Source organism: Scaptodrosophila lebanonensis, unplaced genomic scaffold (assembly GCF_003285725.1).
Source record: "Scaptodrosophila lebanonensis strain 11010-0011.00,11010-0021.00 unplaced genomic scaffold, SlebRS2 tig00000118-arrow-arrow-pilon, whole genome shotgun sequence".
Classification (NCBI taxonomy): domain Eukaryota; kingdom Metazoa; phylum Arthropoda; class Insecta; order Diptera; family Drosophilidae; genus Scaptodrosophila; species Scaptodrosophila lebanonensis.
Window position 1 is genome coordinate 856,167 of NW_022060578.1, and position 13,209 is coordinate 869,375.

A 13,209-nucleotide genomic window follows, 5' to 3' on the forward strand; every position below is an offset into this window, starting at 1 on the left:
AATGATTCAATCATTCGTTTGCAATACATTCTAATTCAACCACGAGTTAATGGGATAGAACAATTTTCGAACTCTAAGTTTTGCGAATGGATCGAAATACATAGAACGATTCATTCATTCACTCTTTTTCAACATGAACATATGTTAATTTTCAAACAAAAATATTTCGTATGCATAAAAAGGGAAATGATTCATGAATTCAATACAAGATGTTTAAGCCTTGTATAAACGTAGACTTTATAAGAGATGATCTTGGCGGTAAAAGTAATTTAAATAAATATATTAATCTATTATACGACCAAAAGCTTTATACAATTGCAAGCGCCGTTGATTTTTCTTTTGATGATTCTGTACCTTGAGTTTGGTCAGGCAAGTTCTCAGCACTGGATCGCCGCTTTTTAATCGGAGGGGGACTGCAAATCAAGGCGGGCATCTGAGACTCACTTATCGAGCTATCGAGCGCGGTTTCTGCAGTTTCTGAGCGACGCTTTTTGGTGGGACTGCACTCTTCGGTTACATCCAACGCACTATTGGCTATCTCAGTAACTATATGAGCCTCCACCGATGGTGGTAGCAGCGGCGACAAAGGCACTGCATTCAAATCGCAGGCGTCGTCATCCTCGCCACCGGCGATGCTCTCATCATCCTCATCATCGTCATCATCCAAGTCACTGTAGTCATTGTCCCAAAATACTTGTGCTCCTGGGAAGACGTAGGAGCAATTATTTGTGTGGCAATAGAAAGTGCCTGGAAACAAACGTTCAGCTGCACTTTGTCGTTTGCGTTGCGGTGGTGTTGGCGTCAAACTAGGAGCTGCGGTTTTGGTTTCTTGCACGACGTTATCGCAGTGGCCACCACCATCGCCACTTGTCCCTGCATTGCTAACATAAATGTTGTGTTGGGTTGCTTCATTGTTGCAGCTGCTGCTGCTGCACGGCTCAGGCTGGGCGGGATTTGAGAACTCACACTGCTCGATGCCGCTGTCCTTCGACGAGTCAATCGAAAGATGACGATTCACCACAGTTGGCGCAGCCAATCTGTCACAGCTCAGCACTGCCGTCTCATTTAGCTCGACCAGTATGTCCGATTTTATGCGTTCAATGGCAGCACGATCGGCCGCATTGCTCTGTACGCGTTTGCTGTGCACTGATGTGAATGTAGAAGACTCGAAGCCGCTATCCGAGCAGGTGCCTGCTGAACCAAGCAAATAGTCGGCCGAACCATTCGATTTCAGCGACTGCGTGTCTGTGTCCAATTGTGACTGTTGCTCACTTTCCGAGGTGGAGTGGCGGTGATGATGCAGATGCTCAATGGGCAGCAGGTCTTTGGACTCATTCAGTACGGCATCGTCGCAGCAAAGCTGCAACCAATCATTGGATCCGGTGCCTGGTTCCTTAGCCAGGCGATGACAAATCTGATTGATGATGACATCGGAGTCGCCCAGTAGCTCCACATCGAATTTCAAATGATGTAGTTGCTCACGATTGATAAGTATCTGGGGCACCGATCCTGGTATGCTGCTGGGAATGTGAGCCACAGGCCTCACCTTCAGCGATGATCCAATAACAATCAAGAGGTCGCACTTGTCCTTGTCTGTGGCCATGACCGTATGGTATTCGTCAGGCAGACCTGCACAAAAATATTAAAAGTGAAATTAGAGCGATAAAGGGGCATGAATGGCCTTTGATTTACTCACCCTCGCCAAAGAATACTATGTCGGGCTTCATTATGCCATTCTCAACAATCTGTTTTAGATCTTCCTCGGTGACTGCCACAGAGGCATCGACACTCTGTTCCACATTTGGCTGACATTGAGGACAGACGGGAATGCGTTGGGCAAATATGTCCGCCCGTAATGCGTCGGCATTGCACTTGTATTTGCATTTGGTACACGAAGCTGTTGAGAACGAACCGTGGCACTCAATAACTCGTTGTATGCCCGCTACCTGCTCAAGCGTGTCGATATTCTGCGTGTAGTTGCGCAACAGTTTTCCCTTTGTCTCGAGCATTTTAATAAATCGATGGCAAGGGGACGGTTTGAATTCGCCAGGATAGATTTCGCGAGCAAACTTGTAGAACGGCCGCGGATCACGCTTGAAGTAGTTAATATCGAACATGGCCTGTGGATCGGGGAGGTCGGGAAAATCGTGCGCTAGTCGTGCATATATCCCGTTGGTGGAACGAAAATCTGGTATACCACAGGAAACGGAGACGCCAGCGCCTGTCAACACAATGATGTTCTCAGATTTCTGTACCAATTCAATCACATCATCAAAGGTGTTCACATTTGTGAGCTTGGTTCGACGCTTTGGCTCGTTAAGCAGATGTGCCAAATAGTCCCATAGAACCGAATCTTCCGCATCGGCTGCCAGACCTGTGGCGAAGTGTGGCATTATACTGGCGATTATCTGACGTGGGACGCGTCCTGTGTAGAACTCACGTTGAAGCCAACGCATTTTCCAATCTGGACCGAGAGAAGAGCATTCTGAGCTGGAATCGTCGTCGTCATCGTCATCATCTTCACAATCTTCTTCATCGTCGTCCTCATCATCATCATCATCGGGATCTGAGCCATTGGATTTTTCCAGCGATTTTTTGTCTTCAAACTGCTCTAAATCACTTTCAATTTGCCCAGACGATGTGTCGGCGTTGCCGCCAATTTCTTGTTCTTCTGTTGGAAGCAATGTTTTTGTTTTGATTTCACAATTTGCTTTGCCTTGGTGTTCGCTTGTTGCTGCCGATGCCGTCGTCGACGTTGGCGCAGTATTTATTGACAACATTTCGGCGCCAAAACCGAAATTTGCTTGTGTGCGGTCAAAATTCAAATACTCATTACTACTTTGGATTTTGACCTCGCGCATATCGACGATTTCCTTCGAATTTATGTGCGCTAGCCTGATGTCCTCATAATTTTCCATCATTTTCTAGGCACAGTGCGCACAAGCGAACAACACTACTTCGGTTGTTGCTTCTTCTAGCCACGCTATTACGTTTTCCTCTTTCTCCTTTCGCGCGTTACGTTTTCACCGCTCTTTCGTTGGTACACACAAAATTTTTACGTCTTTTCTTCGCACTGATTTTTAATGGATGAAAAAATTCTCCAGATGCAATAATATGCGCTTTTTTTCTAATCAGGAAGCTTTTATCTTATTAAATTATGATTATTTTTGATATTGCAAATTTCTCCACTAATTTAAATTTAATTATTTCGTTATTTATCTCACTTATTTTCTGGAAAATTTCCGATGATGTGACGTGAAAAGCAATATGGCGAGTGTAGCCGTAGCGTGGCAAACGCGAACGAGCTAAATTTACCCGTCAGCATTCGAGAGCTGCATGAAATAAGCATGGTGTTTACCAACTCTGGCCGAATAGTTGGGCGTGGTTACCAGCTGGCCTAAAATAATCATTTTTCACCGAAGTGGCTACCATGGGAAACAATCTGGTAGTTCCCATAACACCTGTTTTCTGTCAAACAAGAATATTATAAATATTTTTCAAGCGGTAGTAGAATAACAGCGGAGCTGTTGAAATTTTTATCTAATTTGGGACTTACATTTAGTTTTTAAGGCAATCAATGGAAAATTTGAATTTGTACGATGTGTTAGGTGTGGGCAAAGATGCAACTGATGAGGAAATAAAGAAGGTTTGGCTTTGAAATGGTCTTAACTCTTTTTGTTTTTAAGTTATTGTTTGACAACTAACAAATATGTTTGGATTAATGCACTACAAAAAAAAAGAGGCTGTCTGCTTTGGCGTCTAAGCTACAGTGAATTCCCGCTTTGGGCTGTTTATGCAAAGCAAAAAGAGACCTCTCTAGTTTTTATTCATAAACATTTATGTTTCCTATTCATATAGATTTTATATTTTCTCGCAGAATTACCGTAAATTGGCAAAAGAATTCCATCCAGATAAGAATCCCGATGCTGGTGAAAAGTTCAAAGAGATTTCGTTCGCCTATGAGGTGCTTTCTGATCCAGAGAAACGTCGTATCTACGACCGCTACGGACTAAAAGGCTTACAGGAGGGCGCCGATGGCTTCAGCGATTCCTCCGATTTTTTCGCGCAATGGTTCCCCTTCGGCGGCGCTGGTGGTGGCCGCAGCAAGCGTGAGGGCCAGATAGTAATAAAGTTAGACCTGACGTTGGAAGAGATCTATGTGGGCTCCATGGAGAAAACTGTAGACTATAAACGTCATCGTCTGTGCAACGCTTGCAATGGGGAGGGTGGTCCGAAAGAGGGCCGCGTAAGTTGTGAGGCTTGCGGTGGTATGGGTCGCGCAGCTGCTTTCACATTCATGGGTCTGAGTGCCTTCGATGCGGTATGTAAATTTAAGCTTTCCAAAAAAATGTCATTACCTTACGCTGTTTATTTAATCAGTTGTGTCCCACTTGCGAAGGACGAGGTTATACAATAAAGGAAGATATGCGCTGTAGCACTTGTCGCGGCAGTGGCTTCATTGAGGAGCGCAAGAAACGCCAGGTGGAAATTGAGTGTGGTGTACCGCACATGTTGAAGATGCCTTTCCCCGGGGAGGGCCACCAATTGCGGAATGGAGAATACGGCGACCTGATTGTGGTGGTCGTGCAGGCGGATCATTCTGTTTTCATGCGACGTAACTCGCAGCTTTATATGCGTGACCTGGAAATTAACATCACGGAGGCGTTGTGCGGCTATGTGCACTGCTTTAAGCATCTCGACGGGCGCAACATATGCATGCGCACACAACCCGGTGAGGTCCTCCACCACAACCACATAAAAATACTGCGGTCTGAGGGAATGCCGGTGTACAACAAGCCAGCAGAAAAGGGGGATCTTTACGTCAAGTTTAAGGTAACTTTTCCCGAGAACAATTTCGCCACTTCAACCCAGCTGACTATGCTCGAGGAACTATTGCCACCACGTGAGCGCATTAATGTGCCAGCTGGAGCTGAAGAGGTTGACCTAATGGACTTTAAGCCTCGTACTTCACATCCAGAGGATGATGAGGAACACGGCCAATCGCCGCATTACGAGAGCGTCCAGTGCCAGACAGCTTAGTGCTGGTTCTATCTTTGGTACCTTCTGACCACGCTTAGCCTGGAGGAAGTGTGCTTCTTTGTGCCGCTAGTCGTTCTAATTTGCATAGTATTATTTTTCATTTGCGAATGTTTGCTGTGAGCATGGACCGTGATCAAGATATATTTGTTTTACAGTATATGTTAGGGAAATCGTGCGAAACGATTCCAATAACTTAGCCGACGTATCTCAATACTAATAGGTAGAACTAACTATATATGTGTATGTATAATCTTAAGCCCGACAAAATTCTACGTTTTAAATTAAAAACTTAACAGTCACTATATTATATACATGTTTTGCTTGTTTTGCAAACTAAAATATATATACATATATATAAAATATGTATTTATAAATATTTTCCTTCGAGTTCGAAGAATGACTAGAAAGACGAAGCAAATTTTTGCACATTCTAGGCTTATCAGTTGTTGAACTTTGAAATTAATACGTTTATTCCCAGAGAGCATTGGATCTACTTGAACATAAACTAACAAAACTTATGCTCTGTCGCCAAATTTTATATGCACGAGTAGCTCATGATTTTGACATTAGCGCAATCAAAAGGAAATACAACCATGGGATGCATTGGGATGTGCGTTTATTTAATGTGCCTGTTTGAACGAAATTCTGGATTTACATTTCATCTATGCTTGACTTCAACCTATTTCAAGGTTTAAAATTTACAAAACAGGCCTCAGAGTCATATAGTCATGAGTATAAGCGCCCAATGATCCAGGCCATGACCTCAGAAGAATATCTCGTCGTAGTCCACGCTCTCAGTAGCCACGTCTTCGACATCATTTAGTGTATCGTTGATCACCACCCAGATAGGCTGCTCTTGACCAATAGAGTCGCTCTCTAGTTGGGTCAGCAAGGGCGCCGGAAACTTGTCATTGATCTTGTAGTTCTGGAACAGCGTCTGGCTCCTTGACTGGTAGAACGAGCTGTGGACGGAAAGGTGAAGGCGCTGCTCCGCTTCGTCATCGGTGTAATAGGCGCAGTAGCGGCACGAGTAGCGGCGGCTGGAACCCTCGACCAGGTCGTGACCGGCAAGATGTCGCATCATCTCAGAGTTAATGTCATCATCGCAAGATGTCCTTTGTAGAAAGCGAGCCGGGCAATGTGGGCAATGAGATAGTTGGACACCATCGACCATGGCCGGCATCGATGATGATGTTGAGGGCTCTGTACTCAACTCTGCGTTTGTTGTGGGATTGTTGATGTGAGCATGGCGCACATGCCTGGCCAGCTTTATTTTTCCCGAGCAAGCGAAATCGCACTGTTCACACTTTCGGACATTTTGCTTATGTAAGGAGCGATGCCTGCGCAGCTCGGACTTGGTTTGGCCCTTGAAATCGAAAAGTTCGCACTTGGCTGATTCCGGCTGTACCTTTGCCTTGTCCTCATCGCTTTTTTGAGGCGATTCTATAGGTATTGGCTCGAGCGCTGGTAATAGGGGGCCTCCCTCAGTATCTTCTTTTGCGGCAAGGACACTATTCATTGGTTGGTAAGTGTGGTTTACGAGCACTTCCATGCATATGGCCCCAGCATGTTTCAAACGACAGTGGCGTTGGATGACGTGCTTCCAATGCGACATTTGGTGGCACAAGCCGCAACGAAATGTCTGGTATTGAGCGTCCTCGTTGTTGGCGCCAGCACTAGGGTTGCTCAAGTCTAAAGCCTGAAAGTCATCAATTGTGGGGCTAGGGCTCGACATCTCCTCAGTTTCAGAATGTATGCTGTACTTTTTTTCATCCTGGCTTTTGGCTGTGTTGTTGATACTTGTGCTGGCCAATTGAGTTGACACCTTGGGATCGAAACTGATCGGTTCTTGCTGCTCGGTATGCTTGAGTGGAACACGTAAATCCAAGCCCTGCAAAAAATCTGGTTCTGCCTTTGTCCTGTTTAGGAAAAAAGTTAGGATCTCTGATTAATTTATGCCATCTGCTCTACTTACTCAAGGCCCCGCTGTGCGTTCTCATCCATCTCAAAGCAAGCAGAGTTCGCATCCAGCTTGTCTAGATGATCGGTCTTGTCAGCCTCAATAGGTTCGTTTATCGACACATCACCACTTCTCGATGGCTTCATGTCGGCGATATCCGTGTTGACCTTCATCAGCGTTAGGTACTGATTATATTTGGCGTAGTTGCGCCGTCCGGTCTCATCGTTCATCAGCACCTCGGCGTGGGTGTGCGATTTGTCACGCATGGCCTTAAGACGTATGTGCTTGGTGATATCCCAGCGCCAGTTGGAACGATAAGAACAAAGTGAGCACTCGAAGGGCTTCCGATTTAAGTGGCCAACGATATGTACATGAAATCTCGATGCGGTGGCCGCCCAGAACGTGCAGTGTGGACACTTAAAGACCTTTTTGAGTGCATTCAAAGCAACAGAGTCCTCCGGCATCAACTGCTCTGTAACCTGCAGAAATGGGTACCGCTCTGAGTTATTTTCAATGGCTCTTGAGGTATGAGATCGATTGTAATGAATTTGCCGATACTAACAAGAATAAAAAGCAATGGGTTCCCAATTTCTAAGCTTTAACCTCGCGGGACTTGAGTTCCTGCAGGTATGCACTCACCTCGCCATAACCGGGTGCTGTCTCCACACCGTAGTAGCTTAGGTCGCTGCTGGAGGGTACCTCATCCTCTGTTGTTTGCATCGAAAAGTCCAATTCCATCTCACAAACGGTCGCCTGGATGTGCTGGCTGGTGCTCCTTAATGCAGGAGGACAGTGCTGGAGGTGCTGCAGCAGGTCGAGGGCACTTGGCACAGTCTCCCGACAGTGGGAGCAGTGAATTGGTGCGAGCTCTGGCACTGTCGCGCCGGCACTGTTTGGCGTGTTGATGGCTGATTCACTGCTTTCCCCTGGGGGTTGGGCGGTCTCACCCATCAGGGGATTGGCGGCCGGTTCTTCATCATTATGACAGGTCTCAGCTTGAAAGTTAACCTTGCGCACGTGATGGTTTAGCTCGTGTATAGTCAGGGACTGTTTAATATCTGTGCTAAAATCGCAAGAGCTGCAACGATGGATCCCGTTTGCCCCATGATTTTTGGTATGCCGGTCCAGGTTCCACTTGTATGGAGTGTGGAAGTCACAGGAGACGCATTTTATCAGCGGCATGGAGTGGTACTTTACGTGCTTCTTGAAGCGTGCCCTAATAGGCGTTGAATAAGAGCATTTCTTGCAACGAAATGGCGAGTTTGAACGAGCATGGGATAGATCCATGGGTTCATCTGCGCGCCTAGCTGATGTTGAAGGCGAAGAACTCAAGTTCATGGAGTCATCAGGCGGGGACGAGGCTTCCGAATCCGTCGAGGAGTTCTCTTGCTCCGGCACATTAATGTTAGCCACAGTCGCTGTGGACCGACGCAGCTGCAGCTGGTTCTGCACATGCGTCTGGAACTCAAAAGCCATGGAAAAAATATTATCGCTGTTAAGCACAATCCTTTGAAGCTGCTGCAGATCCTGCTGCCGATTGTAGGCCTGGACATTGTTTTGTAGTTGCTGTTCCTGCAGTTGCAGCTCATACTTTAGCTGTAGGAGTTGGAATACTTGTGAGACGTACGTGAGTGCTAGGGTGATGTGTTACCTGGTCCAACGATGGCCCGCTCTGCATCATTTTGGCAAAGTTGGCGGGATCGACGCTCTCTTCCAGACGCCTCTTGCGCGCCTCACGATTGTTGGTCCTCTTGCCGCGTAGCTGCGCTAATCCGCTGCCACTGCCATTGGCATTCGCATCGTCCACACATCCATGCACCATCTTCATGTGCCGCACCAGCTTCTGGAAGTGACGCGAGGCATATAGGCACAGCTTGCATTCGTTTATCACAATCCGCTCGCCGTGCACATCGCGCAGGTGCGAGAGATGGCTGCGCGGATTCTGCGTAAAAAAGGCGCATTGGTTGCAGCTGTAATTCCTTCGTATCTTGCACTGCGGCAGGTCCTCCTCATTCGCTTCTACCGGCTCCGGTGCAGCAGGTTTCGCAAAAGTCTGCGCCACTCTTGGCGGCATCGATGGAGCCGAGTGTGTGCTCAAGCGATAGTGTTCCAACTGGCGTTCCAGCATTTCGGCACTCATCAACGGATGCTGCGGCAACGAAGCACTAGCGTGGATTGCGTTCTGGCTTTTCGCCACCTCATCCATCGGCAGGGTCGTTTGATACACCGCCGATCCGCTCACCAAGCTACGCACGACCAGCTTGTCACCGGCGCGCTCCACCATGGATGGCAGCTCCATAGCCCACTCAATCGTACTTTGCGTATTGTGCGCGTTCCACGGTTTACCGAAAACTGTAGGTTTCCAATTGTTTCCTTTTTACTTTTTGACAATAATTTTTTTTTTTTTATAATTTCTTCGCAAACACTTCGATGTTAGTTGTCCGACCTCTCTCGGTAAACTGAACCAACTTTTCTGCCTTGAGTCAATGGTAAATTTTTCGTTAAAAGCAAAGGCTACTTTGATTCTTGATGGATGGCTTAAGCGCCCTGTCATCATGGCGAACTCTGTCAGATTCGGTAAAAAAAATGGGAAGTTGCTGTCATCATTTAGTGGAATACAAACCAGGGAAATCGGATAAGTTGTCGAACGCAAAATTTTAAATACTTCTATTTTATTACTATTATTAATAAAGCTGCTCATAGTGTAGCCTGATATCACAGAAGAGAGCATATTCGGCAAGAAGGTAGCTGCCATTGTTGCTTTTCGACCCACGCGCTAATCTGTGCTTAAATATATAAATATATAAAACGGAAATACCACCATCCACCATTTTATTAGGACGCTTCTCCGGCAGAAAAATGAGGTCGAACTCAAGCCTTTCGATATCGGTTTCGACAATGTGTCAAAACGAATTCGCTGCTAACTGTTGAGAACGGGGAATTTCTGGTAGAAACAGATGAAGACTTTTTGGACAGTTTGGAGTGCCGTTCTCTATAGTATTATCAGAGAAAAGTGAAAAACTATCGCAAATGGACCCGAAAATACTATTGATATGTGTTTAAGTATGTATACGAAAGTTCATGTTTAATTGGTTTGCTACTCCTTGGTGGTAATTCTGTTCATGTACCTTTCAGACCCTGATGCATCGATTTCCACTTCTATTCAACGAATATAAATAAAATAATGTGTTGTTTCCTGAAATTTAATTCCTAGAAGTGGAAGATTCGCGTGATGCGAGGGTATACCCAGAGGGAAGTTGTGCCTTTCTCCCCCTTAATAAATTTTCGGAATATGAAGTCGACCACACATTCATTATTACTTCATTCACTTTACTTTTTCGCCCCAAAATAGAACTGATTTGAATTTTATGTATTTTTTATTGATCATATGCATAGATTATTATTGAAAATCGTCGTTTATTATTTAATATAAATTTTAATTTTTTGAACCCCACCCTTTGGAAAAAGCTGCGTACGCCCTTGGTTTGATGTTAGTAGTTTCATGGAAATAGAAGGGTTTAATGGATATTTTTGACAGATACTTCACAACTCTGCCTCTTCTGGAAAAGGAAATTTGTTTTTTGGAGGTGTTTTGTTGCCTTGAGGATAAAGTTGTCATTGTATAATGGAAAGACTCAAAGTCGACTCAAAACCAATATACATTTATTGTAGTGGCACAAATACACTGAATCAATGGGTGGAAGTGTATCGGTGCTTTTTCAAAACCCTAGAACCATTGAATGTAATTATACACTTCATAGACTTGGCATGCTGTAATGCGTGGATGGTGTATCGAATGGATTGCCGAGCAATCGGAAAACAACCAAAGGATACGCATGCATTACTCAGTTGTCGTTTTGTGTTAGCTGAAGCATTGCTAGCCATACCAAAAACTAATAGTGCGGAGTGGAACTCTGAGTCCGAAACGGACGAGGCTGAAAGTGGTAGTCCAGCAGATTGTATCATTGGGCCAGCCAAAAACTGGACTTAAAATCGGCCCGTATGTGCCGTCGCAAAGACTGTAAGTCACGTATATCCTTCACCAAACAATTTTTTTAAGCTGTATTAAAAATTAAATACTATACTCGTATAGTATCATTTGAAAAGAAACGAGCAAGACATGCATAAGTGGTGTGTGCGTCCTGAAAATCAATGGAAGATATATAAATTGCGAAGCGCAAACATTAATAATATTTGCATACCATATTAAAATAAAACAAGAGAGAACGCTACAGTCGAGCAAGCCCGACAGTGTAATACCCTGTACCCAGGTAAACTTCCGTCACTGAGTTATATGCGCCCATAGCAGCAGCAAAAAGAGGAAGAAGAAGAGCGAACTTGTTGCTGCAGTTTGTGGGGGTTGTACTGGCGAGAATTTGTTTCGCTAATAACTTTTCTTAGAATTGACCGAATTGAATAAAATTTTGAACAACAGTAGACAATTATATATAAATTATGTGTGCAAAGTTTGGTTAATGTAGCATTTGAAATGTGGACGCTATTGACGAAATTCTGTAGCGGGGGAAGGGGGGGAAAATTCCAAAAAATAAAATAAACTCGTCCTTACTCGGACCTAGGAGAATCTGGATGCCAACTTTGGTTATTCTAGCTTTTATAGTTTCTGAGATCCTCGCGTTCATCCAGACGGACGGACAGACGGACGGACAGACGGACAGACGGACGGACATGTCTAGATCGATTTCTCTCGTCATGCTGATCAAGAATATATATACTTTATGGGGTCGGAGATGCTTCCTTCTGTATGTTACATACTTTGCACAAACCTAATATACCCTTTTTACCCTACGGGTACAGGGTATAAAAAATGTTCAGTAGTTTAGCGTCGGGTCAAAAGGGGGATTGCGAAGCGCTAAGTAATTTAGAGAAAATTGAAAATTCAGCTAAGCATTCCTTTCATATGTTTTGGTTGCCAAACCTAAAGTGGATTATGGCTATGCAATGCAGGATGACAACCTGCCGAAGTCAGCCTTGCACGCATACGCATGTTTGTTTGTATGTATTTGGAGTTGACACACATTTCTACCGGCAGTCGGCTTGCCTCGACTTGGCTCGACTTGACTCGACATGGCAGAGTACGCTATTATCATTTCCTGTGCCCGAAACTTTCGCCCACAAACACACGTTCACATACCTACATCCATACAGAGGGATAGGGAGAAACTGGGAACTTTATGGTTCGTCTGCCCTTTTCGGAAGTGTCCCTGCCAGTCTTTGCGGTTCAGAGTTGAAATTCATGTAATTCCATTAACACAGACAACTTCCGTTAGACGAAAATGGCATTTGGTTTAATGGGCGGCGCGTGTGCGCAAGGTGTACATACATATATACTTATATATATATTTATATACATATATACATATATATGTGTGTATGATGTATAACATAAAACATCCCCTTGACGAGGTAAAAAACTTAGTGGCGAAAGTAAGGCGCCAAATCACCAGATTTCCAGCACTAATTTTTCCTAGAGATATATAATTCTAGTCAGTTATACAATTATCCAGGGACCGCAAATAATGATTATTTTGTTTTTTTTTAAACGAAAAAATCCTTCACTTATAGTAACTTTTGGAAAGCGAGGAATTTACTGACATCATTACATTATCTATGTATTTTCACCATGATTTGTAAATTTTAATTTGTATTCATTCGCTCACGATGATTAATGATTATGATGATTATGATCATGATTAATTTTAAAAATTAACCAATAATCATTATTGATGAGCAAAAAAATAAAACTTATAAAATAAAACTTGTAAAACTCAAAATTAATCATTAAACTGTGAGCAAATTAATAACATTAAAAAATAATCATTATTTTGTAATTTTTTTAATAACACTTATAATGATTACAGTCCCCTGCAATTATCATTTAGCAGTCAGATGGGAAAAAGGAGTTGCGTACTAGAGTGGCAGTGTAAACAAACCTATTAAGGAGAGAAGGTACAATTATATATAGTATGTAAGAGAGAAATTGAAAGTAAAGATGAACAATTGTCAAATACAAACTATTTAAATAAATTACTGATATATGATGTTATAAAATAAAGTGCGCCTTTTTAAAAAGAAATGGCAGTCATCGGGGCTCGGTATCCACAACCATATATTGCTATTTTTACATCTTGCCTATATACATATAGTATATATATTTCAGAATTTAAATTTTAATGTCCACATAGCTTTAA

General features: G+C 43.8%; 3 protein-coding genes across 3 annotated transcripts; 1 reads left to right on the top strand and 2 right to left on the bottom strand.

Annotated features, from left to right (window-relative positions):
- Positions 1–190: 190 nt before the first annotated feature.
- LOC115628542 (NAD-dependent histone deacetylase sirtuin-1) lies at positions 191–3,245 on the bottom strand. The gene is made up of 2 exons (XM_030524703.1): positions 1,697–3,245; positions 191–1,629 (listed from the first exon to the last, which is right to left on the bottom strand). Exons 1-2 carry the CDS (start codon positions 2,919–2,921, stop codon positions 308–310), a joined length of 2,547 nt encoding a protein of 848 aa, XP_030380563.1. The 5' UTR covers positions 2,922–3,245; the 3' UTR covers positions 191–307.
- Positions 3,246–3,493: 248 nt separating this feature from the next.
- Positions 3,494–5,347, top strand: LOC115628521 (dnaJ homolog subfamily A member 2). Its single transcript, XM_030524674.1, has 3 exons — positions 3,494–3,646; positions 3,878–4,321; positions 4,381–5,347. Exons 1-3 carry the CDS (start codon positions 3,578–3,580, stop codon positions 5,038–5,040), a joined length of 1,173 nt encoding a protein of 390 aa, XP_030380534.1. The 5' UTR covers positions 3,494–3,577; the 3' UTR covers positions 5,041–5,347.
- Positions 5,348–5,639: 292 nt separating this feature from the next.
- On the bottom strand, positions 5,640–9,414 carry LOC115628548 (zinc finger protein 423). The gene is made up of 4 exons (XM_030524709.1): positions 8,652–9,414; positions 7,640–8,596; positions 7,016–7,557; positions 5,640–6,959 (listed from the first exon to the last, which is right to left on the bottom strand). The coding sequence occupies exons 1-4, from the start codon at positions 9,297–9,299 to the stop codon at positions 5,804–5,806; spliced, it is 3,303 nt and encodes a 1,100-aa protein (XP_030380569.1). The 5' UTR covers positions 9,300–9,414; the 3' UTR covers positions 5,640–5,803.
- Between the last annotated feature and the right edge of the window lie 3,795 nt (positions 9,415–13,209).